At 47.4% G+C, this 24,072-nt stretch overlaps 1 protein-coding gene across 1 annotated transcript; it reads left to right on the plus strand.

Moving 5' to 3' along the window:
* The first annotated feature begins 72 nt into the window (after positions 1–72).
* LOC119405670 (uncharacterized) lies at positions 73–21,517 on the plus strand. Its single transcript, XM_037672513.2, has 6 exons — positions 73–629; positions 2,346–2,863; positions 4,741–4,959; positions 6,323–6,591; positions 9,405–9,827; positions 21,238–21,517. The coding sequence occupies exons 1-6, from the start codon at positions 107–109 to the stop codon at positions 21,476–21,478; spliced, it is 2,193 nt and encodes a 730-aa protein (XP_037528441.1). The 5' UTR covers positions 73–106; the 3' UTR covers positions 21,479–21,517.
* Positions 21,518–24,072: the final 2,555 nt, after the last annotated feature.

The raw sequence follows: 24,072 nt of genomic DNA on the forward strand, positions 1-24,072 counted from the left end.
ACGTTATTCACGACAGCCATAAATAACAATAGTGACAATAGTGTATCATGCGCAGTTTCGCATCTAGGTAATGGCGCCGAGTACAAAACTTTACGAAAGCTCGTAGATGAAACGACCGAGTTTGCCGAACATCGCTGAATTACCGCGGCGCCGGCTGACCGGATCCTCAGACCACCACGACGCTTCGCCGCGACAACCATTGAGCTGCGACCAACCGATGTCAGGCGGCGGCGGCTTGACGTCAACGACGGCGGTGTTCGGGGGCCAACTGTGGTGCGCGCGGACTACGTCCGAAGGCCGCTGGCTGGTGCGCTCCTTCAGAGCTGACGGCCAACAGGGCGACGCTTGCGAAGCGGTCCCGTGCGGCGATGACCTCGTAGTGACAGCGCCTGGTGCCGGCCACAGCAGGCGCGATTGCGAGCTCACGCGCGTTCCTTGCTGGTCGAACGGGCTCGAGACGCTCGTGCTGCGTGCCGGAGACTCGGTTCACGTGTGGGACGACGAGAGCGCTGCATTCCAACGCGCAGCCGAAGATGTGGCGGCCGGCGCTTCGCAATGCGCCGTGTTCGACGGTCCCACGTTGGTTCTGCTGTCCCCTGGCCGCTTGCGGCTGGAGCCGCTGCCCCAAAGTGCGTGCGAATACCGGGGACGACAAGAACTTTTACTCGTAATCCGCATTTGCAAGAGCCTTTTAACTGCTGCTAAGTTCAATGAATTCAATTAATCCATATCGCTGAAAACACAGGGAGCAAGGAAGAGGACAGGACGTGCGCTTACTTGTTGCCTGTGTTTTCAGCACTATCGTTTCATTGAATGTAACGAACCAACTAGCCCAAAAGTCTGTTCTAATGCTGCTAAGTGTTCGTGAAAAGCCCAATAATGTGTTGTTGTGAGGCAGTTGATCTTTTGGCATAATAAAATACTGCACTTGAAGCAGTACTTACAACATGAAGACCTAATCAAAACACACACATTAAGTGCACATGCGCTTCATGAAACTTAGCTGCTCATTATGTGTGTGTGTAGCTGTAGTTGTGGGCAAAGATCAGGTCAGTGAGGGCGAGATAGCCTAACAGCGCCAGTCACAAAAGAAGGCCATGGTTTATTTTCGAGGAAACGATTTCAGTATATGTGTTTTACCGCACTAGCTGTTCTACACCTAAGGAATATACAGCCAAACGTTTAATTTTCAGGACTTTTTTGGCTTGGCATTACCAATGCATCATAAGACGACTTGGGCCATTAAAGCCCGACATAAGAATACAGAATACTTGGATACTGCTATTAGAAAGGCTATAAAATGCTAACACAAATGTATGTTGTGGCCGATCGCCTGAATTTCACGAAGAAAATAAGAAGGTTTTCTTTGTTGTTTCATATGAATGGCCACTACAGTATGCAATAAATTTATTTGAAATATCTGCATTACATTTGTTCCACAACAACGCTGTCCTTGTAAGTTAATAGCTTGTACGTTATATTCAGGGAATTGTGAATCCTTTTTTCTGCCATGCTCTAACTCTAATGTTGTTTCATTCACTTGTGACAGTTGGCGCATGAAGAGGAGTGGGGTAAAAATGTACTGACTTACTTTCTGTGTTTGTTGGTAACTACACTAGGATATACAGACGAATTAACTAAAGAAAACAACTCATGCACATTCATTGCCATGGCAGGATAGCGCTCGTTTCATAACTTCATCCATAACTCATGATTCCAAACCTAAGTGGTATGCTTTGGCATGTTAAGACCACAGAGGTCTAAAAACTTTTCAGAGCCTCCTTTCATAGAAGAGATGTACGAGCAAATGTGGCAAGGGCACATCGGTACGTGCACATACAAAAGTGATGAGCCAGTTTCAGTTGCCCGCACAGCACGAAAGAAGCAGATGAACTACATTTCATTCATCCGGAATGACAAGGGCTGCCAGGAATCCAACCAGTCTTTCAGATAAAGTAACCAGTGCATTATAACACATGTAGTGTTGGAATTATAAAAGCATAGGAGACACCATTCCAGACAACTCATTAATGCATTTAGCTGGGCTAGCTGGTGCTGATTTAATGAATCTATAATGCTAGCAAACAAACCCTACAGACTACACAGAATGACACGGGACAACTGATAGACATCAACTCCTGAGGTTGAAGTCTAGCAGTTGTCCTGTGTCATTCTGTGTAGTCTGTAGTGTGTGTTCGCTGGTATTATGAATTCGTAATTTCAGACAGCAGAGAATTGGATGGAAAAAGTAAAGTGTATGTTCCTTCTGATGATCCCTCTTTGTATGTGTAGACTTTTTCATTATGAGACGAGAGAAGGCTATGGTTGCTCGTGTGCATTTGCAGCGGGTAGCGGTCCCGTCGTGGTCACCTTGGACGAACAAGAGCCGGTCCAGGGAATCCTGTCCGGTACCAGCTGCCAGGTGGCAATCTCTGAAGTTTCCTGCGAGCCATCCTGGATACTTCTTTGCGTCCTCGCACTAAGGGAAGGGGCGTACTTCGTCGCGGCTTCCGGAACCCGGACGACCCGACTACCGGCGAGCCTGTTCCTGGGCTCCTTGTACGAAAGCTCCAGTCTGATGGCTTGTCTAGTCACCCTTCCTTCAGGACACGGCGAAGCACCGGTTGCTCCTTGGGACCAGCTGAAGACAGTGTTCGGTGGCAACGTGACCGTAGCGTGCACCGCGTCCGGCTCGGTGCTGGTAATCGAATCTGGTTGCCCCCGGTATCGGTGCCAGCTGCCTTCTTCGAACGTTGCACGGCTTCGAGGAAGCTTCTTTTGCGGCAGCCTGGACTATGTGCTCGTCTCGTTTGGCTCCGGTGGCGGTGCGGTGATTTCTCAGGATGCAAGCGGAAGGTTCCGGGTGAGAGAATTTGTACTAAACGGTGAAGATTGCAGTAGACAGGCCGCGGTGCTGTGCTCACAAGCCCCGCCTATTTGCATCTTAACGTTGCAAGAGATTCACCGAATATTTAAGTCGGTCATAGCACAGTGTTTCATTAGCACAACAACATGGTCTTAAAGGGACACTAAAGGCAAATATTAAGTTGACGTTCATTGTTGAAATAGCAGTCCAGAAAACTCGTGGTGCTACTTTCATGCCAAGAAAATGCTTAGTTTGAAATAAAATCACGTTTTAGTGGTCCTCACGGCGTTAGCGCACTTTAAATCACCCGCCTGATGGGCCTTCTGACGTAGCAGTTGCTTTGCCCAACATTGCCTGCCTCTACTGCATGGCCACCGACTCTAGTAGCAGCAGAGCACTGCTCGGAAGGGCACATTGCAAGCCTTGCCCAAGTTGCAGTTGATCTCGTAATCCTCCACACAAATGTGCAGCAAGCGCACATGCAGATATTTTGGCTGTTTTGCACACTGGCGCAGAGGCACGGCACTCAGCCACTTCGAGCGTAGGGGTTCGTTTTGTGGCACCCAGCGGAAGGTCACATCGGTTTTTCTTCGCTGCAGCTCAAGCATAGTACACCATTCGGGCATCCGGCAACATCACATGCACACAGGATTTTGTCGAAATTTCCGTCACAGCGACTTTCGTAAGCATGCAAAGCACACGCAGCAGTACGCGAAACTACCACTGAGACGCGACTGCGTGAGTGAAGCGCAGTTCGGCGACAAAAATGTAACTTTTGAACCACTCGCGCCGTTCCCCGTGGTAACGCCAAGCAGTTCTTTTTTCCATTATTCCAACAGAAATGGACAAGCAGCATTTTATTACCTGTTGTAATGCACGGAAGGTTCCTTTTTTTATTGCAGCTGGTTTGATTACTAGTTATTAATTCTACTCGGGACTCTTGACGTCATTGGGATCATTCCAAAATGTCCCACTCGTGGCGCATATGGTGGCATACATTTACCTTAATTTCTCGGTTAATAGAGTACTGCTGTTGATAATATTGACATTTTAGACGTCCTCAAACATTGATCTTTCACTCTGATGTAAATTGTTATTTGCCTTTAGTGTCCCTTTAGCAGCAGCAAAAGCATTGCACAGTAGTTTAGCTGGCATGCTTATATTCATGCCAGCCTCTATTTCTCAGAATTCCTTTTGTAGTAATTCATTGGTGCAATGGAGTGACAGAACCGCACCTACACAACCCCTCCGTTATCTCTAATAGTGCTGCAAGATCAAATATCCATGTGAATAATTTAACTCATTGGAGCTTTCATTCTAATCATCTATCTTGTTGACCTAGAGTTGCGTTAACATTCATAGCATCAACGAGTCCAAATCCAAACGAGATCATTTGGAGTAAGTGCTGCAGCTTCTTTTGCTGTTCCTTATGACTTGACTGTTCTGTGTGGTCGCTGCACAAGGCTTCTCTAGAACAGCCAAGTGTTTGATTTTCATGACTCGGATTGGTTTGAGTGGCTGACATTGGTGCACAGCTAACTATTGCCACTTTCCGAGTGCACGTGTTGGTGCATTTACTTAATGTTGCAAAAGTACAACTCACCATAGGCAATTATATTTTTAAATATTTTTGTGTATTTGCAAGGTTACAAGAAATTGGAATGACTGAAATCACTGCCACGCATCAAGTAGATGTTCTGGCAGATTTCAGATAAACCCATTCTTCCAAAGCTATAAATTACTTATTTATATCTAAAAATCTCATTAAATTGTTGTTAGATCGAAGTTTGACTGTACATGGCGTTTATCACATGATTGTGCCAGTCCTTCGCAGGGCCTCTTAGTGAACTTCGCTGCACGCACTTGCTTTTCAGTTGGGTGAATGCATTGAACCTGGCCTCGAGATCTGCTGTGGCGACTTGTTGGGCTTAGGCAGCGAGCAGGTCGTAGCCTGGGAGCCGGCAAGTAGCCACATCCGCTGCCTTCAGCCAAGCCGATTTGTGGGGCAGCATGAAGGAGGAGACGAGGAAGCGGCGGCAGCCGGTAGCCAGGCCTCGCAGGTCCTGGTGAATCTACTGCAGTACTACTCGGGCGTGAGTGGCTTTTGCGGTCATGTGACCTCCGGGGCACTCGAACCTGTCTTATTGTTGCGTCGTCAGCTGCTATGAAACGCTGGGACCAAGCTGAAAGTATAAGATGGTGTCAATGTAGAGCAACCAATTTTAAAAATATGACTCACGAAATATGAATAGGTGTATTAATAGAAAGCTAGAAAAGTATGCTTTTGACACTCTAGTTGGCAGGAAAATGCCGTAATTTTTCGCTTACCAGAAGTGGCGAGGCGAACATATGCGTAGCACTGCTGTGCAAGCAACCATTGGCTTCTTGTCCGTTGTGTTTCGGGCAGGTTACAAAATTTGTCAGCAAAATCTTTATTTTTCTAATGCTATAGCATTAAAGAGCTCATTTTGCAGAAATTCCGGTGTCGGCTTCAGTGTTGGCGTCGGCGTCATTGGTTGTGAGCGAAAAATCATCATCTTGTCCACGACTGAAAAATTGGGAAAGATGCAAATGAAATAAATAACAAAAATCTTCGGGTTCAATTGTGAATCAACCCCAGGTCGTCTGCGGGGCAAGCAGGTGTTCTACCACACAACTATGCTATTGCTTGAAATTGCTTCAGAAAAAAAAACTATATGAATGTCATGTAGTGGAAGGAGTCTCCTTAACGCATGCAGTATTGCATGGCAGAAGCGTAGAATCGTGCCAGGTGTCAAAACATGTGAATTTCGCAACGAGTAGGTGATTTAAGGGTCTACCCATTACATTGCACTCAGACATATTTAATCATCATCAGCTGCAAAAGCATCAGCGAAGTGAGCAGCTGTGTAAGTTTGCGTGTTGCCTTACGGACACGTAGTAGGCCCTTCTCTGATCCGCAAAAGGAAGAATTATGGCGTAGTGGACACTTAACAACTGTACTTGCTGCACGCATCCTAGGATAGTTTGAAACGGCCAATGTTATGTGCACAATCGTTCGTTTCCTTGCGGCACATTGAGGCATGCACTAAGAATCGAAGCAAGGCTAGCAGTTGAGAAGGCAGTGCGCATGGGGCCCGATTACGCTATCGCGTTCTACTCTTGAAGGCGAAGCTCAAGCATCCCCCAAGTTTTTTTTTGTTAACGTCCACCAAAATATGAAATCTGTCTGAAAGACCTATAGGTGTTCACGAGCATTACTTGACCATAACTGCTTGTGTGTGCTATATTCAAATGCATTAGTTTGTTTTATTTGCCCGCTATGAAGCTGCCCTGTGCAAACTGATAATTGCAGCTTTTATTGCCTGGTCATCCTCGCAATCCAGTTGCAAATAAATTCAATATTTGTTCACGATAAAGTCAAAGTGCACGTCATCCGCTATGACGGGGGGTTGGTATTTTCCTTTCAATGCACAGGCCAGCCAGGCAGCACTCGAGAAGCTCCGAAGAGCGCGGGAGCAGGCAGAGGCGTTGCTGCATGAGACCACTCAGCAGTCATCAGCTGCCGACAACAATCCCACAGGAAACGCGGCACTGCTTCCCGTGCTTCCGATGGAGCAGCAGCCAATGGAGCAAGTGGAGCAGGCTGCGCAAGTTCCGGAAAAAGCCAAGCTTCTGGACTCCTGGGCCCACGTCTGGGGCCGTCGGCTGCTTCTGGGCTTCCGCTTTAGCTGGCCGTCTGGCTTGTGAGTCACAGCTCACGCTTTTCAGTATGATGGCTTTGTGCCAGACAACTATCAAACAGCTTTAAACGACATTTTGGCCATTAAAGGGGTACTGACGCGAATTTTCGAAGCCAAGTTTACTCTGCCATATACATCTCCTGTACACAGAGATGGCTCTGCGCAAGTGTGAAGCTCGGTAAAGGCTGATAAGAGATTTTATTTTGACATTAGAGTCCATTTTCGCATGGCACAACTACTGACATCAACACTAGAGTGAGGTCAGGCTACAGTGTCAATACTGGTGACGTTACGCACCTGTATGGCTAGTTATAATGACGTCAGGCACCAAAATATTCAAAATGGTCGCTTGTGCATCACCAATGGAACCAGGAATCGAGCGGCCGTGGAAACGTCACGATATCTCGCGCTAGCCCGTGACGAGACGAACATACTATGTTGTGACGTCAGGGAACAGTAGGAACTGAAACTAGCTTTTGAAAACATACTCTAATTACTTCATCATGGTGCACTCATGCTTACCAGTACATTTTCTAAGCTCTTGAAGGCTTGGCATTTCATGTGACACAAAAATAAACAACTGAAAATTTTCATGTCAGTACCCCTTTAATCTATATGCACTCAAAAATTGCACCATTTCCCGCTAACGGAAACCATGAGGCGATGCGAAGCCGGAGCACTTGCACGATCGCGTTCCGTTGGCGTTCGTTGGGCATGCTACCGACCTCGCGTCGTGCAACGCGAAGAGGAACGCTACGCGCATCTTGTCTTCTCTCTAGCCTGGCCATTAATTCTCACAGGGCGAGCGGGGAACGCGGTCGACAGGCGCGCTAGTGGGCGGCAGCGTACGAGAGGAGAGAGAGGGGGAGGGGACGCGCATGTCCTGGTGCTCATCGCGGTGTTGCACAGGAGAGAATTTCGGCATGTCTAGCCTGCGTTTCAGAGTAAGATTGGAGAGGGGAGAGGGGAAGGGAAAAGGGGAAACGGGAGAGGGGACATGGAGAGAGGGTGGGGAGAGGAGGAGTTGAGAGGGAAATTGGAGAGGGTGAGTGGTGAGGGGAAAGGGGAGGGGGGAAGTGTAGAGGCGGAGTGGAGAGGGTATGCGCATGCGCAGTAAGGGTGGTCACGCCGCACACCACCACCACCACCACCACCAGATTGAACTCCGCTATAAGATGCTTCACATCTAAAATGGCTATGGTCACCCACACTCAAATCTCATTATAACAAAGCTGCATCTGACACGACAATACACTCAATACATCGATATAACAGACACGGATATAAATTACAAATATACGTTTAATAACGAATTTTCAAGTTTGAGAATTCGTTATAAATGCATATTCGTAACACTGTATCTATGACGAGACTATTCTTCATCTACTTCATTATAACTGATTGATAGTTCGTTATATCTGTGTTCGTTATATTGAGGCTTGAGGGCGTACAGATGTCTTGAGAAAGGCTTTTGCTAGATTACTCAGTGCACGACAGTACTCAGCGCATGACAGGATTCGGCATACTACTTCTGAGGCGCTTTATGTCTTCTGTCCTCACGAGGTTGCAGCAAACAAGAACGGGCCACTCAGTCCTTTCCATTTTACTCTACGCTGCAAGAACAACTGCACCCTTTGGGGCACTGTGTCACAACAGTAATTCTCATCTGTCATCACATTTATCTTCCTCACTCTCCCTCGGTATTTAAAGGCTCATGACAGCTGGCAGCGTGCATCAAATTCTCACAGTGCTGTGTGAATGCAAATGAGTGGCAGCAGCAGTAATCACTATGACTGAGACATTACACTATTGGCTGTCTTGGATGTCGTTATGCTATGCTTTGTAAATGCAGTTATGATTGGTATAAGGAAACACATGATAGTATAAAGAAGTAAACCTAAAATGTCCCTTCCCCATTTTCGTCTCACAATTACGTGCCTATAATAAATATCGAGTGTAATGAAAGTATTTCGAAAGCTCTGCAGGCCTGTATCAATAAAGTTGTTACCAACCAATGAAAGTATTTTGGCTGTGGTCTGTCAATACATTTCCACTTACCTCTGTACCAATAACACTTTGCCAGAGGTGCGCATTTCAACACCACACAGAACTCTGCAGCAGGCTTTTCTGGAGCCACTCTGCCGCCACACTAACCAAGAAGTATGTTGGTTCTACCAATCAGTCGAAAACACGCCAACCTCAGCCTGCCATTTGTAACAGCGGAGCTTTTAAGCTCTTCGTTTCGTCGGTTCACATCACCTGAAAACTATCATCATGAACGGTCTCTACCATATATGGCATCTCGTGTCGCCTAGTAGGTACCTGGCACAGCTGCGCCTTGCGCGTGCAAGACAGACAGGAACAGAGAGGGGGGACCTTGCTAATTAATATCATGGTAATTAAGGTCATGCTAATTAAGACCTTGACGGGAACACGGATGACCTTGTTAAATAATACAATGCTAATTAGAATCATGTTAATTTATACCATGCTAATAAATACCTTCTAATTGGGACATTGAGCATTAATACGGTGCTAATTAAGTATATGTTCATTCATATTAATGAGCAATGTCCCAATTAGAAGGTATTTATTAGCATAGTATAAATTAACATGATTTTAATTAGCACTGCATTATTTAACAAGATAATCCGTGTTATCATCAAGGTCTTAATTAGCACAGCCTTAATTACCATTATAAGACTGTGCTGATTACGAATTTGCAATTAAGACATTGCTAATAATCTAGGTCGGCCACGAGCTTCGCTTAGTCCAGCCTTGCACCACTAGTGCAAGCTGCCCACATCTTTTTACAGGGAGCACCAGTCACCCACCGTGCTTGTAGCGAGTCCTGGGGTCACGTTCGGCGTCAAGACGTCGCTCGAGGAAGACGCCCTGGTGGTCGGTGCAAGCTGCGGCCTTCCTGGCAGCACTGCCGGCCCAATGACGGTCTGCATCCTCGGAGGTTCCACGCTTCGGCACCAGTGCGTCATCGATGTGCACCGGTTGCCCTGGTGCAAACAGGGACAGGTGCCTCCACGACTCGCCCTCTGGTCGCTCACCGCAGCGCAGCCTAGCCGCCACTTCTCCGCCTCAACCTCGGTGACCTGGAGGCTGTCTTCCCTGGATGGCCTGACGCGGCTGTACAACACGCTGTACGTCTGCTGCGACGGGGCCTCGCCCCTCTTCCAGGCCAACGTTGAGCTGCTACCCGAGGGAGGGCTCTGCCTCCGTGCGCAGTACGTTGCTCATCCTTTTACAGCAGCTGCTGGTATGCTCGAGGTTTGCCGTGTGCCTTAGATGGAAAATTATCATCATCATGAACTGGCACGCACTCTCTTCGTCCTCTTCTACTTCGTTCCCACAATACGTGCACCGATTTGTCCGGCATGGGATGCAGTAACTTTGATAGCCGAGAGAACGAGTACAGAGAGAGAGATAGAGAAAGAATGAAATTCTTGGTGAAAAAAGATTTCTTGGCGAGGTGAGATTCAAACCCGCATGCCCACGATCCAAGGGCGAGCGTCCTAACCACTTGGCTATCCAAGCACGCTAACAGAGCATAGCATAGCATAGCCTTGTATAGTATAGTATAGCAAGAGGTGGGAAAGGGAAGTGAGGGTGAGGAGGAGGGGAGAGCGAGTAAAGAAAGTGAGAGAGGAAGAAACAGAGAAATAGATAGAAAGAAAGGGAGAGATAAAGGCAAGAGAACGACTACACAGAGAGAGTAAATTGAGTAATTAGGGAATAAATAGATAAAGAGATAGAAATACAGAGAAAGAAAGAGATAGAAAGGCACACACACGAAAAAAGATATGAAAAATAAGAGAGCGAGCATAGCCATGTATATTGTCGCGGGTTATAAAACACAGGGGCTTTATTCAGAAAGGCGTACGGCGTGTCGTACTCCAAGATAGCGCTGAAGGCGTGCAGCCGCCAAGAACGTCTTCTTTTTCCGTCCTCTTCGCTGCGCCTCTCGAGCGCACCGGTTGTCTTCCTTGTCGTCGCCAGCGTATAGTCAGACACAAATATGGACGCGGCATTACCCTCCCTCCAGAGCGAGCATCGTCTCGATGCTCACGAAGTAGCAGTCGATGCGCAGTTAGCGAGTGGGCGGTCACATCACTCAGAAAAGTACGGCTTCATGCGTACCACGTGCACTGTCTCAGGCAGATGCTGGCGGCGCTTTGAACAAGAAGAGCCGTCAGCGACGACTTCGTACGTGACGTCGCTAAGGCGGCGCAGAACCTTGTAGGGTCCGAAGTAACGGCGCAGAAGTTTCTCCGAGAGGCCTCGCCGTCGTACAGGGAACCAAACCCAGACTCTTTCCCCGGGCTTAAAGGGACCGACAACTGCCCAGAACATGAAATGAGATGACGGCACTGATGGAAAGATTGTCCGTCGCATTGACTCAAACCAACCGTGTTTATCTCGTGAGAGGTGGATTTATATTTTTATTTCTTCATTGAAAGTCGCGAAAATGACCTTTGGCGCCTCTGGCGGCAAAATCATAAACGGTCCGATGGAGCCGGTCACGTGACCATTGATTGGTGTATGCGTTCGATGACTTTTTTGTTAGTACTGAAATATTGTTCATTTCTTTATATTAAAAGATGTTACTCCATAAAAATGTACATATAGGCCTTCGTTAGTTGTATGCAACAAAGTGGCGCTGCCTTCGCTTAGCAATAGCAATAGAAATAGCAACTAAAGAGATTGAGAAAGTAATCACCGAGGATACTAAAACAGTGTGGACGTACACAAATCTAACTAGACTGTTTGAGTTGGAGCTTGCTAAGGTACGAGCCAAATCAACCGGGAAAAGGAGACACAAACCCAAGAGCTGGTGGGATGAGGAAGTTAAGAGAGCCATAGTAAGACGTCAGGAAGCCTCCAGAGAACACAGGCATGCTAAACAGAGGGGTGAACCGGAAGATGATGTCGAAAGAAAATGGGGCAACTTTTTGAGCTGCAGAAGGGAAGCTTCCAATCTGATCAATGAAAAGATTAGAAGAAAGGGGGCCCAATGGATGGCGGAAGTAAACAAAAAGGATAGAAAGGCAGCTGCAAAGTTTTGGAACCATCTCAATTCTCTGAGTAATAAGACAAGCATGGAACAGAGGTTTATAACTACAGTTCAAGGGGTTAGGCTAGAAGGGGATGAGGCAATGGAATTTATAAGAACAATGATGACAGAAAAATTTAAACAAGGAAGCGATGCATGCACCCTAACGGATGAGGATAGACCAATTAGCGCAGTGGCTCCACTGGGACAACGAGAGTGGGAAAGGGCAGAGAAGAGGGTTCCTAATAGCACATCAACAGGCCCTGACGGCATCCCAATTATGCTAATAAAGAAATTAGGTCCAAACTCTAAGCAAACATTAAGAGAAGCAACGAGCAAAGCAATAATGGATGGTGAAGCCCCCCATGGGTGGAAACTAAGCCGGATGAGCATGATCTATAAAGGAAAGGGGGACAAGGCTGATATAAACAACTACCGTCCTATAACAGTGACATCAGTAGTTTACAGGCTGGTGATGCAGATCGTAAAGGAAAGACTACAGACATGGGTGGAGAATGAGGGGGTGCTGGGGGAACTACAAAATGGGTTCCGTAAACGAAGGAGGTTGGAGGATAATCTGTTCTCATTGACGCAGTGTATTGAAATAGCGGAAAAAGAACACAGGCCCCTGTGGCTGGCATTTCTAGATATCAAGGGAGCTTACGATAGTGTGATTCAGGAAGACTTGTGGAGAATACTGGACACACTAGATGTGGAAGATGGAATAACTAATCTTTTAAAGGACATCTATAAAAGTAACAGGGTAGTTATAAAATGGGAACAACAGGTATCCGAACCTATAGAGATACAACGCGGGCTTCGACAGGGGTGTCCCTTGTCACCTCTGTTATTTATGCTGTATCTACAAGGATTAGAAGCTAAATTAGAGGGGAGTGGACTCGGCTTCAGCCTCTCTTTTGCCAAGCAAGGAAAACACGTTGAACAGTCATTACCGGCATTGATGTATGCAGATGATATAGTATTAATGGCCAACAACAAGGAAGATCTGCAGGGATTGATAGACATCTGCGGTAATGAAGGAGATAGGTTAAATTTGAAGTTCAGTAGGGAAAAATCGGCAATCATGATTCTTAATGATAATGAAGGCAGTGAGCATAAGATACAGGAAGTCACGCTGGAGATAGTGGATAAATACAAATATCTGGGCGTATGGATAAACAACGGGGATGAGTACCTAAGGGAGCACGTAAGATACGTAATGACTAAGGGCAACAGGAATGCAGCTGTAATGAAAAATAGGGCACTGTGGAACTACAATAGGTATGACGTTGTGAGAGGGATTTGGAAAGGGGTAATGGTCCCAGGTTTGACGTTCGGCAATGCGGTCTTGTGCATGAGATCAGAGGTTCAAGCAAGATTGGAAATTAAACAACGTGGCATAGGTAGGCTTGCTTTGGGAGCACACGGGAATACCCCAAATCAGGGGGTACAGGGTGACATGGGATGGACATCGTTCGAGGGCAGGGAGGCTAGCAGCAAGATAGAATTTGAGGAGCGATTGAGAAAAATGGGAGAGGAGCGTTGGGCTAGGAAAGTTTTCAGCTACTTGTACATGAAGAATGTTGATACTAAATGGAGGAAGCGAACTCGGAAATTGTCAAGCAAGTATTTAGACAACAGCAGAATACCAAGCCAAAAGGAAACATCGGTTAAGAAGAAGGTGAAGGAAACAGAGAGGGACATGTGGAAAATGGGGATGCTTACGAAATCATCACTGGAGACCTACCGAACTTTCAAGCAGGAAATTGCAAAAGAAAAGATCTACGATAATTCTCGGGGTAGTTCTCTGCTGTTTGAGGCCAGGACGGGAGTATTGCGGACCAAGACGTACCGAGCCAAATACGAAGGCACAGACACGTTATGTAGTGCGTGTGGAGAGGAGGAGGAAACGGCTGAACATTTGATAATGTTCTGTAAAGGGCTTCACCCTACAGTCCAAGATAATGGCGCGGAATATTTCAAAGCATTGGGGTTTAGGGACAGTGAAGGCAAAATAGACTTTAAACGAGTAGAAATAACCAGGAGGAGGCTAACCGATTGGTGGCTACAATCAAGGCACGAGTGAATTGCAATCCTTCAATACATAGTGATAGTACTTAACTTTATGGCTAGGTGGCGTGAGCCGCCGCCCGATCTAAAGGGCACAGCCGTATACATCCATCCATCCATCCATCGTAATGATCCCATGCCGGAACAAGCCATCCATGTCACAGGCGCAGGCAACCTTGAGCGCAGGCACACACAACGCTGTACAATTGTAACAGCTTGCTATTTTCAAAAATGGTTGGAAAGCTCAAAATAAAGGTGGTTAAGCATAGCTACAGTAACTCCTGCGAAAGCAGAACAACGACAGCTTTCACAAGGGCTAGCAGCATCGTTATCAATTCTCAGCGTTGCTGGAGCAAGCCTTCATGCGTGTTTGGAGCCTTTCAGATCGAAAAATACTGCTTATAATATAACTACGTGCTTTTAGGATAAACCACTGCAGCTACAAACGCTACGAGGGGTAAGCTTCCTGTCTCGCCGTAAAAAACTGGGTCGAGAAAAATCAGTTGTCGGTCCCTTTAAAGGTGACGAATCGATGGCGGAGATTGTACCGTTGAGCGTCAAGTGCTTGCTGGCTAGTTATTCTGACGCGGGCAAGCTGTCTTGCTTCCTCGGCGCGCTCAGTGAAATCTGCGGCGTCCGTCTCTGAATCACAGTCATGAGGCAGCATAGCATCAAGCATCGTAGTTACGTCTCTGCCGTGAATTAGTGCAAACGGTGTCATTTTCGTTGTTTCCTGGCGTGCCGTATTATACGCGAATGTGATGTACGCCAAAATCCTGTCCCAATTCTTGTGTTCCACGTCGACGTACATGCAAAGCATGTCGGCGATAGTCTTGTTCAATCGTTCCGTAAGTCCATTTGTTTGGGGGTGATAAGCTGTCGTCTTCCTATGCGCTGTACCACTGAGCGTAAGCACAGTGCGCAACAGCTCGGCTGTAAACGCGGTACCTTTGTCTGTTATCACGACCGCGGGAGCACCATGTCTCAGCACAATATTCTCAATGAAGAACCGGGCCGCTTCAGCTGCAGTGCCGCTCGGAATCGCCTTGGTCTCGGCGTATCGGGTGAGGTAGTCCGTCGCCACTATAACCCATTTGTTGCCGCTGTCCGATGTTGGAAATGGGCCCAAAAGGTCCATGCCAATTTGAGCGAACGGAGTTTCCGGTACTGGAACGGGATGTAATAGCCCAGCGGGTTTGACCGGTGGTACCTTGTGCCGCTGACAGTCAATGCATGTTCGGACGTAATGTTTCACCTCCACTGCTATTCTTGGCCAGTAGTATTTTTCTTTGATACGTGTCAATGTTCTTGTGAAACCGAGGTGGCCCGACGTGGCTTCGTCATGACAGGCTTGCAAAATTTCTTTGCGGAGGATTTCCGAACTACCAGCAGATAGCTTTTGCCTGTTGATGAGAAATTCTTCTTATAGAGAATTCCGTTACGCAAGCAGAATGCTGATAAATTTCTCGAAAACACTCTCGGCGCATTCGTGGCTCGTCCATTCAAGAAGTCGATTAGTGAGTTGAGCTCCGGATCGTCTTGCTGTTGCCGGGAGATGACAGCCGCATCGACAACTCCTAAAAAGCCTGCGCATTCATCATCCTCTGGGCTCGGTGGTTTAATCGGTGATCTTGACAGGCAATCGGCATCTAAGTGCTGCCTTCCCGACTTGTAGACTACGGTCATGTCGTACTCTTGAAGCCGTAAGCTCCAGCGTGCCAAACGTCCAGACGGGTCTTTCATGTTGGTCAACCAACACAGGGAGTGGTGGTCGCTTACCACTTGGAACGCGCGGCCATATAAATACGGGCGAAACTTTGCAACTGCCCAAACGACAGCCAGACACTCCTTCTCAGTTGTTGAGTAGTTGGACTCAGCACGGGACAAGGTTCTACTAGCGTAGGCAACTACTCTCTCCGCACCATCTTGGCACTGAACAAGAACAGCGCCGAGGCCCACATTGCTGGCGTCTGTATGGATGGCTGTTGGTGCATCCTCATCGAAGTGAGCGAGTACGGGCGGAGTTTGTAGACGATGCCGCAACTCGTTGAACGACGCTTCTTGCTCTTCGCCCCATACAAACGCAACATCTTCCCTTGTGAGGCGGGTGAGTGGAGAGGCGATGTGCGCAAAGTCCGCTATAGATCGCCGGTAATAGGCGCAAAGACCCAGGAAACGTCGGACCGCCTTCTTATCTACAGGCCTTGCGAACTTTGCGACGGCTGCAGTTTTATCTGGGTCAGGCTTAACACCTTCCTGACTGACCACATGCCCCAGAAACTGAAGTTCTTCGAAGCCGAAGTGGCATTTTTCTGGTTTCAATGTGAGTCCTGCGGACCGTATGGCTTGAAGGACAGACAGCAGCCGTTTTAGATGTTCTTCAAACGTGGCCGAAAAAACAATCACGTCGTCAAGGTACACAAGACACGTTTTCCATTTCAGACCGGATAGAACGGTATCCATGAGCCTTTGAAATGTGGCCGGGGCCGAGCATAAACCGAAAGGGAGGACTTTGAATTCATAAAGCCCGTCAGGCGTCACGAATGCGGTCTTTTCTCGGTCACGCTCATCTACTTCTATTTGCCAGTATCCACTTTTAAGGTCCATTGACGAGAAGTAGCGCGCATGCCGTAGCCTGTCCAAAGAGTCGTCGATCCGTGGCAGCGGATAAACATCTTTCTTCTTAACGTTGTTGAGCTTACGATAATCAATGCAGAAACGCAAGCTGCCATCTTTCTTTTTCACGAGTACCACCGGTGATGCCCAAGGGCTTTTTGATGGTTGGATCACATCATCCTCTAGCATCTTCTTGACCTGCTGCTGTATGACCTCACGTTCTTTCTGAGCGACGCGATATGGGTTCTGTCGGATGGGTCTTGCTGTCTCTTCCGTGATTATACGGTGTTTAGTCAGCGGCGTTTGACCCACTCGTGACGTCGAGGAAAAGCAGTCCTTGAACCGGCCAAGAAGTTCCATAAGACGACATCTTTCAGTTGGCGTTAACCTTGGGCTGATGTCGACATCTGGTGCCTGCGGTGCTGTACGAGCCGTTGCTTCCCCTTGCATAGCAAGGCAGTCGTAAGAGTAGTCGAGTTCCTCGAGGTATGCCACAGCAGTGCCTTTACCAATGTGCCGGCGCTCGTTCGTAAAATTGGCTCGGTGAGGCAAAACGAGCCGGGGATGGTGAGCGCGTCCGGAAGGTAGCGGAGCTCTCCTGCCGGCCAGCCAGGTCGTCGTCGATGGGGGCGCGGCTTTCACAAAACTGTCGGCGCGTAGCGGCAGGTGCACTTCCGCGGTACCCAGCTGGACGATGGGGGCAAAAACGGTAAATGTGCCCTAGCTCTCCACAATTGTAGCACAGTGGCCGACGATCCGGAGTGCGCCATATATCCGTCTTACGCAGTTGAGGTCGCCTTATGGGATCCTGCTGGGCCCAGGCTGCAACAGGTGGCGGTTGGCGGTACTGCGGCGCGGGCATGGGCAACGGTCGACGAACAGCGTCTGCATAGCTGTATGCGTCCGGCTGGTACGATAGTTCTGGAGCCAATGGACGACGTACAGCGTCACCGTAGGTATATGCGTTGGGCTGGTACGACGCATCAGGGTATTGCTCGGGAGAGGCAAACGCTTGCCGAAGTTCCTGGCGGACGACTTCAGCGACGGAGGCAACCGTGAACTCCTGCTGCTGCGGCGCTTGCGACGGCAATGTGCACCTCGCGTTCTCCTTTGCAATCTCCTCGCGCACGATCTGCCGAATGAGTAAGCGTAGAGAGCACTCATCGGTCGCAGTGAGTGCTGCGGCACCTGCAGGTGCGCCGGTGGCTCGGAGATCGCATTGATGGTACCGTTGCTGCAGCGCCCGCTCTATTGCGGTGGCTTCCCTGATAAACTCGTCGACTGTTGTCGGCGGATTGCGCACGAGACCAACAAACAGCTGTTCTCTGACGCCCCTCATGAGATGGCTTAGCTTCTTAGCCTCGGACATGTTGGGGTCAGCGCGGTGGAACAAACGCACCATATCCTCGGCAAACATGGCGACGCCTTCATGTAGCTGTTGGATGCGTGACTCAAGAAGGCGTTGTGCGTTTTCACGTCGGTCTGTGTTGCCGAAGGTATCGCGTAACCGACGGCAAAACTCGTCCCATGTTGTCAGAGTTGCCTCGCGGTTTATGAACCACGTCTTCGCACCGTCTTCAAGGGCAAAGTATACGTGAAAGAGCTTCTCGTCGGGGCTCCAGTGGTTCGACTTCGCTACCCGTTCAAACTCCTCAAGCCAGTCTTCCGCATCTTCGTTCGGGCGGCCGTGAAATGGTTCGGGAATCCGAAGATTCTGGACCGTTACCTGCGTAGGGCTCCTTGAAAACGCCATTTCTTGAGCAGGGGTGGCTGTCGGCAGCGGGGGTCCTTGTAAAAGGCCAAATTCTGGTCTCAGACCTTGCAGGCGACGGCTTGAGCGGTGTACAGGCGTCTCCACGCATGGCGGTCTCGTGGGGCTGGATGCAGGGCTGCTCACAGGAGTACCGATCATGAGGCGATGGTACCCCGCACCTCCACCAGTGTCGCGGGTTATAAAACACAGGGGCTTTATTCAGAAAGGCGTACGGCGTGTCGTACTCCAAGATAGCGCTGAAGGCGTGCAGCCGCCAAGAACGTCTTCTTTTTCCATCCTCTTCGCTGCGCCTCTCGAGCGCACCGGTTGTCTTCCTTGTCGTCGCCAGCGTATAGTCAGACACAAATATGGACGCGGCAATATAGTATATTATAGCAAGGGTTGGGAAAGAGAGAACTGAGAGGGTAAAAGCCTAGCCAAGCCAGGACCAGCTAGGTGCCCGCCTGCTCTGCTGTGACCCACCCTTGTGCGACTTAGTTCAAGCTGCTCTAATTTTCTTAAATGGCACCACAGAGTAGGGTGCGAACACTGAATAACACACGAACGCAAGCACCATTGCAGTTGAGAAGGCACTTGTGTTTGCGCAAGCAAGGTATTGGACTGTCCTGGGCTGTCAAGGACAACTAATCTAGGAAAGCCAGTAGCAATGCAGTCTGCCTAAACAGTAGATAGCGAAATGGTACACTCTGGCACACTTGAACACCCCAAGTGGTCAGAACAAGACAAGGGCCTTCAACTATAATAATAATATCTGGGGTTTAACGTATCAAAATCACAATATGATTATGAGAGGCGCCGTAGTGGAGGGCTCCGGAAATTTCGACCACCTGGGGTTCTTTAATGTGCACCTAAATCCAAGTACACGGGCCTCAAACGTTTTCATCTCCACTGAAAATGCAGCCGCCGCGGCCGGGATCGATCCCGTGACCTTCGAGTCAGCAGTTGAGCGCCATAACCACTAGACCACTGCCTTCAACGACGGCATCTTTCATAACCAAAACAAGTTCGTTATGCATCAACACAAATGACCTCAATGATAAATTCAAATTAAATAAACTTTGGTTACTACTGGTAGAAGTTACTAAGGGCACAGTTCTAGTTCCTTTTTTTACAGCGAAAGCTGTTATGAGATCATTTCACCGACCGTTTTTGGCACCGTAGTTGTCCGCCGCCGCCGCCGGTGTCCGTAACCAGTATCGCTCGAAATAAGAAAAAAAACGAAATAAGAACAAAATTCCAGGATGGAACGAGGTTCGAACCTGGGCCCTCTGCGTGGGAGCCCAGTATTCAACCTCTGAGCCATACCGGTGCTTGAAACTGCTTTGCAAAAAGGTCCTATACAGGCTTCATGTCGGGAAGGAACCACATTAGCATATGCAGTATAGCGTGGTAGAAGAGCAAAATAAGCACCAAGCGTCGCACAACGCGAATTCTGTAACCAGGCGTCACACAATGCGAATTGCGCAACGAGTAGGTTGTTGAATGCTTGCAACCCATTACAAAGGACTCTGCCATAATTCTTCATCGTCATCAGGCACAGCATCAACAAAGTGCGCATAATGCCTTACATGCGTTTAGCAGGTACCAACGCTCTCCGTAAAATGACGAAAAATGGCACAGTGTCTGCTGCCCTACTTCTCAAAAATTACAATAATTTATAGCGTAGTGGGTTCCTCGCAAGTGCACTTGTATTGGTTGCCAAGGAAGCCCATAAGCGCATGATCCACTTCCTCGAGGTCTCAGTAAAATTACAATGATTTATAGCGTAGTGGGTTCCTCGCAAGTGCAGTTGTATTGGTTGCCAAGGAAGCCCATAAGCGCATGATTCACTTCCTCGAGGTCTCAGTAAAATTACAATGATTTATAGCGTAGTGGGTTCCTCGCAAGTGCAGTTGTATTGGTTGCCAAGGAAGCCCATAAGCGCATGATCCATTTCCTCGGGGTCTCAGTAAAGTTCTTCGCCCCCCCCCCCCCCCCGTCTCGCTCCCCCGTCAACGTATGTTATACAGCATGACGGGATAGGGAAATAGCAACCGGGCGTCACCCAATGCAAATGACATAACTGGTGGGCCGTTTAAAGATTCCAACCCATTACAAAGGGCTGAGCCATAATTCTTCATCGTCATCAGTCGTCGCGTCAACAAAGTGCACATAATGCCTTACAGACGTGTAGCTGGTGCCTCGCTTCTCCTCAGAATGACTAATAATGGCTTAGTAGGTGCTTCCCAACTTCACAAAAATTGCGATTTATGGCGTAGTGGGTACCTTTCTAATGTACTTGTATTGTAGCCCCAAGAGAGCTTAACGGGCTCTATTAACGCCGCTCTTCCAGCTTTCGCTGTGACTGTGCTGCGGTTTCAGCGCAGGCCTGGCGTTTTTTTCTTCATTTTATTGCAGCAGACAAAGGGGGCGAGGTTGAGAACACGGTACTTAACCCTGTAATGCCCAAAAGGCGTTCTGCCTTCAGGAAAATTGTGAAAAAACACTCACCATATTTACCATTCTTGTAGATTTCATTTTAAGAAAAAATAGGGTGAAATTTTATTTTGATCATAACTTAATTACTCTTAATTAAAATTAATTAATTAATTTGAATAAAAGAATTACTCAGTGTAACTTCATTATAACATGTTAAATATGCAATAATGGCTTTTCCATGAAGCTTTGACGGGCTTATTACCTCTTTTGAGGCATTATTTTTAATGTATCATATATGATACACTGGGTTTTACAGGGTTAATGTATTGCTAGTAAAACTAAGGTGGTGATGATCAGTTGTGATGCTTTAAGTTTTCCCTCATAACTCACGACGAGCTAACGTCAAAATTGGTCTTAAGTCTCATTTCATTTCAGTTACAGTGATATAGTAGTGACATTTCATGCTGCCATTATAGTTTCGGCCATACGTTCTGAAACAGACTCTCGCATCTCTATCCCTTGGGTACGGGCTATTTAAAGACTGCTGAACGAGATTTAATTTTCACGAACATAGGATTTTATGCACTTTCATAAGTGCACAAAGTGTGATTTTTGTTGTTTTAAACTTCTCTTTTCGTTCCATTATCTGCCTACGTCAGTGTAGAATCGAGACCCAGACGTGTCTACTCATTTTCCATCTCTCCAGGGACGAGGAACAGCTCTCCTTGTTCGAGCAGTGGTTGTGGCGACAGTTGCCGGGCGCCAAGGAAGGCATGACGCGAGTGTGCTCGTCGACCGTGCAAACACGGCTCGCCACTCTGCTTCGCTCCGAGGTGCAGGGAGTGCGGGCCCTGCTGCACGAACCATACGTGGAAGCCCGTCGCTCGCTCCAGAGCACCGAGGGGCAAACGGACTTCCTGGCGCAACTTGTCACCGACACGACCTGACGCCTTCGGGATCACATTTATGGGATCAGCCTTCTGAACTTTCAATTCGTCGTGCTAACATCCGCCCTAAATGAACAGTAATCACCTACACAAATCAGTGACTTCGTAAGGATGCGGGACGAACTGTACTCACGAAAGTGCCCTTCAACTGCCCTCTGTGCCTCCATATTCAAAAACATTGTTCTGGGTGCTCTGCCGAGACATCAAGTAAATGAAGTGAACATGATTGGCTAGTGCATCCACATAAAGTGTCCTAGAGTTGGACATGAGTGTACAGTCGAACGCCTTCATAACAAAGTGCTCGAGGGCCTCAAAAAGCTTTGTTATAAAGGTGGTGCACCACAACGCTTGTGCTATATCGAGACTTAAAGGGGGAGTGCCACCAAATTTTGAGGCTATAAAAGCTGCTGTAGGCTTCCTCTGTATGCAAGGACACACAACATGAAGTGTTGGGCACAACAAACGTTTAGAATATATTTTAATTCGCCTCCAAAGTGTCCGAAATGCTCATTCTCACGATTGAGACCCATCGCTAACACGACTGACACTGTGTAGGAAGTGTAATGAAGTTTTAGTGACGTCAGACTACATTAGAGTGACGTGAAATGAGCGGTGACCCACACCAGCCAATACATCATCGGTTGCGAACCTACGCTCATTTTTTCTCAGCGTGTTGCTGAAGTAGTCAAGCTCGCTCGCGTTTTGCAAAGTGTTTCACATTTTAGTTGTTCGCACGCTGCTTTGCTTTGGCACACCAGACTACTGTAGCCAAATGAGAAAACAGATAGGTGGGCGTTCTAGCGGCGCTAGGATGGACCGGGCAAGCACAGAATTGTTGGTGCCGAAACCTAATGTGCCTTCATCTTTGTCGGTGTAAATTCTCCGCAGCCAGTAGTTCCGGGTGCGTTGCCTTTCGAACATTTTTTTCACCATGTCACTCAGCGAAAGCAGAAACACACCTATAATTGTGTTTGGCACAGTTCACAAGGCTTCGATCCATCGTCCGGTAACCCGGTACACCGCAAAGATCTCTGCGTGTACCAAAATTCTGTACATGCTAATATTCCCTATCAGAACATTTAGCCAGTTTTCGAAAGCACCCGAACGGTTGCTCGCATGCGTGTGCAAGAGCAGATGATGCAGCACTATGCGCATCACAGCGTTGTGGCCCACTTGTTCAAGCTTCCTACACAGTGACGTCACTGTCCAAATCAGCGCCCAGAAACCGAAACTGAAGTCGTTCATATAATAAGGCGATAAATTTAGGCTTGTGCGAATAGTACATTTTAGGTCCGAAGCGAGTTCGAAGCAAAAGTAATTTGGTCGATAATTTCGAAGCAAAAGCGAATCGTAAATATCATATATTATAAAGAAAAATTAGCATATTGGTGATGAACAAATTAACCTGCGCAATATTTTTAAGTTGAAACAAGGCTATCAATATGTCATTCTTTTGGCTCAAAGGGAATGGAAGCAACTTGAGTAGTAGCAGAATTTGACTTTCTTTAGAATGCGAGTGATAACCTCTCAAATATGTTATGTTTTATAATTTACTATACATATAGCATATAAGCTGGTTATAGCAAGCTTTTAAACTTAAAAAATGGTGAATCGATGCGAGGGTAATATATGTTCATTGGGTCTTCGCGGCAGTGCGGATTTACCCTGGAAAAATTGTATTCACATAGAGCGCCTTCCACTGCAGTGAACCACCTTTACAGGGGGCTACATGCGGTTTTATTATATGCTATTCGTTCATTTCAAATACTTCCAAATTTCCTAGAACTTAAATTCGTTTCGAGCGAATTCGATACTCTGTATAATACTCTGTACTTAGAATATTCGTTCGAATATTCTAAGGCTCTCGAATATTCGCACAAGCCTAATAAATTATTTAGCGAGAATACATGAATCTTGGAGCATGTATCATGCTTTCTAGAGCATAGGAAAACTTTGCAACAAAGAACGTGCAAGACACAAGTTTGATGGCACCACCCCCCTTTAAGGAACCCTGTTATACAGGTAACTTCACTGTAGAGGTATTTTGATTGCATTTCCCACTGCACGAACATTAGTTAGTCAACAAATGTAGTGCTTGTAAATGACCATACTAACCATCCCTTATGCAATAAGTACTCTCGTTAAGCATACATGAAGGGCCAAAACGATATGTTTCCGTTTAACATGAGTCTTTACCGAGATGAACAAGGGTGCTGAATTCAATACAAAACCATCGTATTAAAGTAAGTTGTTCCATTTCAGCAGCAGTTTCATATACCAAGTCTGCTGTACCTTAAACTGGGTCATTAAGGGACCGACAACTGATTTTTCTCAACCAGTTTTTTTACGGCGCGACAGGAGCTCGCCCTTTTTAGCGTTTGTAGCTGCAGTGGTTTATCCGAAAAGCACGTAGTTATTTTTATAGCGGTATTTTTCGATCTGAATGCTCCAAACCACGCATGAAGGCTTGCTCCAGCAACGCTGAGAATTGATGCGATGCCGCTAGCCCTTGTGAAAGCTGCCGTTGTTCTGCTTTCACAGGTTTACTGTAACTATGCTTAACCACCTTTATTTGGAGCTTTCCAACCATTTTT

This window comes from Rhipicephalus sanguineus, chromosome 9 (genome assembly GCF_013339695.2).
Source record: "Rhipicephalus sanguineus isolate Rsan-2018 chromosome 9, BIME_Rsan_1.4, whole genome shotgun sequence".
Classification (NCBI taxonomy): domain Eukaryota; kingdom Metazoa; phylum Arthropoda; class Arachnida; order Ixodida; family Ixodidae; genus Rhipicephalus; species Rhipicephalus sanguineus.

Coding starts and splice junctions, on each gene's coding strand:
- LOC119405670 (XM_037672513.2), top strand. CDS start 107: ATGAAACGACCGAGTTTGCCGAACATCGCTGAATTACCGCGGCGCCGG. Junction 630..2,345: donor GCTGGAGCCGCTGCCCCAAA/GTGCGTGCGAAT, acceptor GTGCATTTGCAG/CGGGTAGCGGTCCCGTCGTG. Junction 6,592..9,404: donor TTTAGCTGGCCGTCTGGCTT/GTGAGTCACAGC, acceptor ATCTTTTTACAG/GGAGCACCAGTCACCCACCG.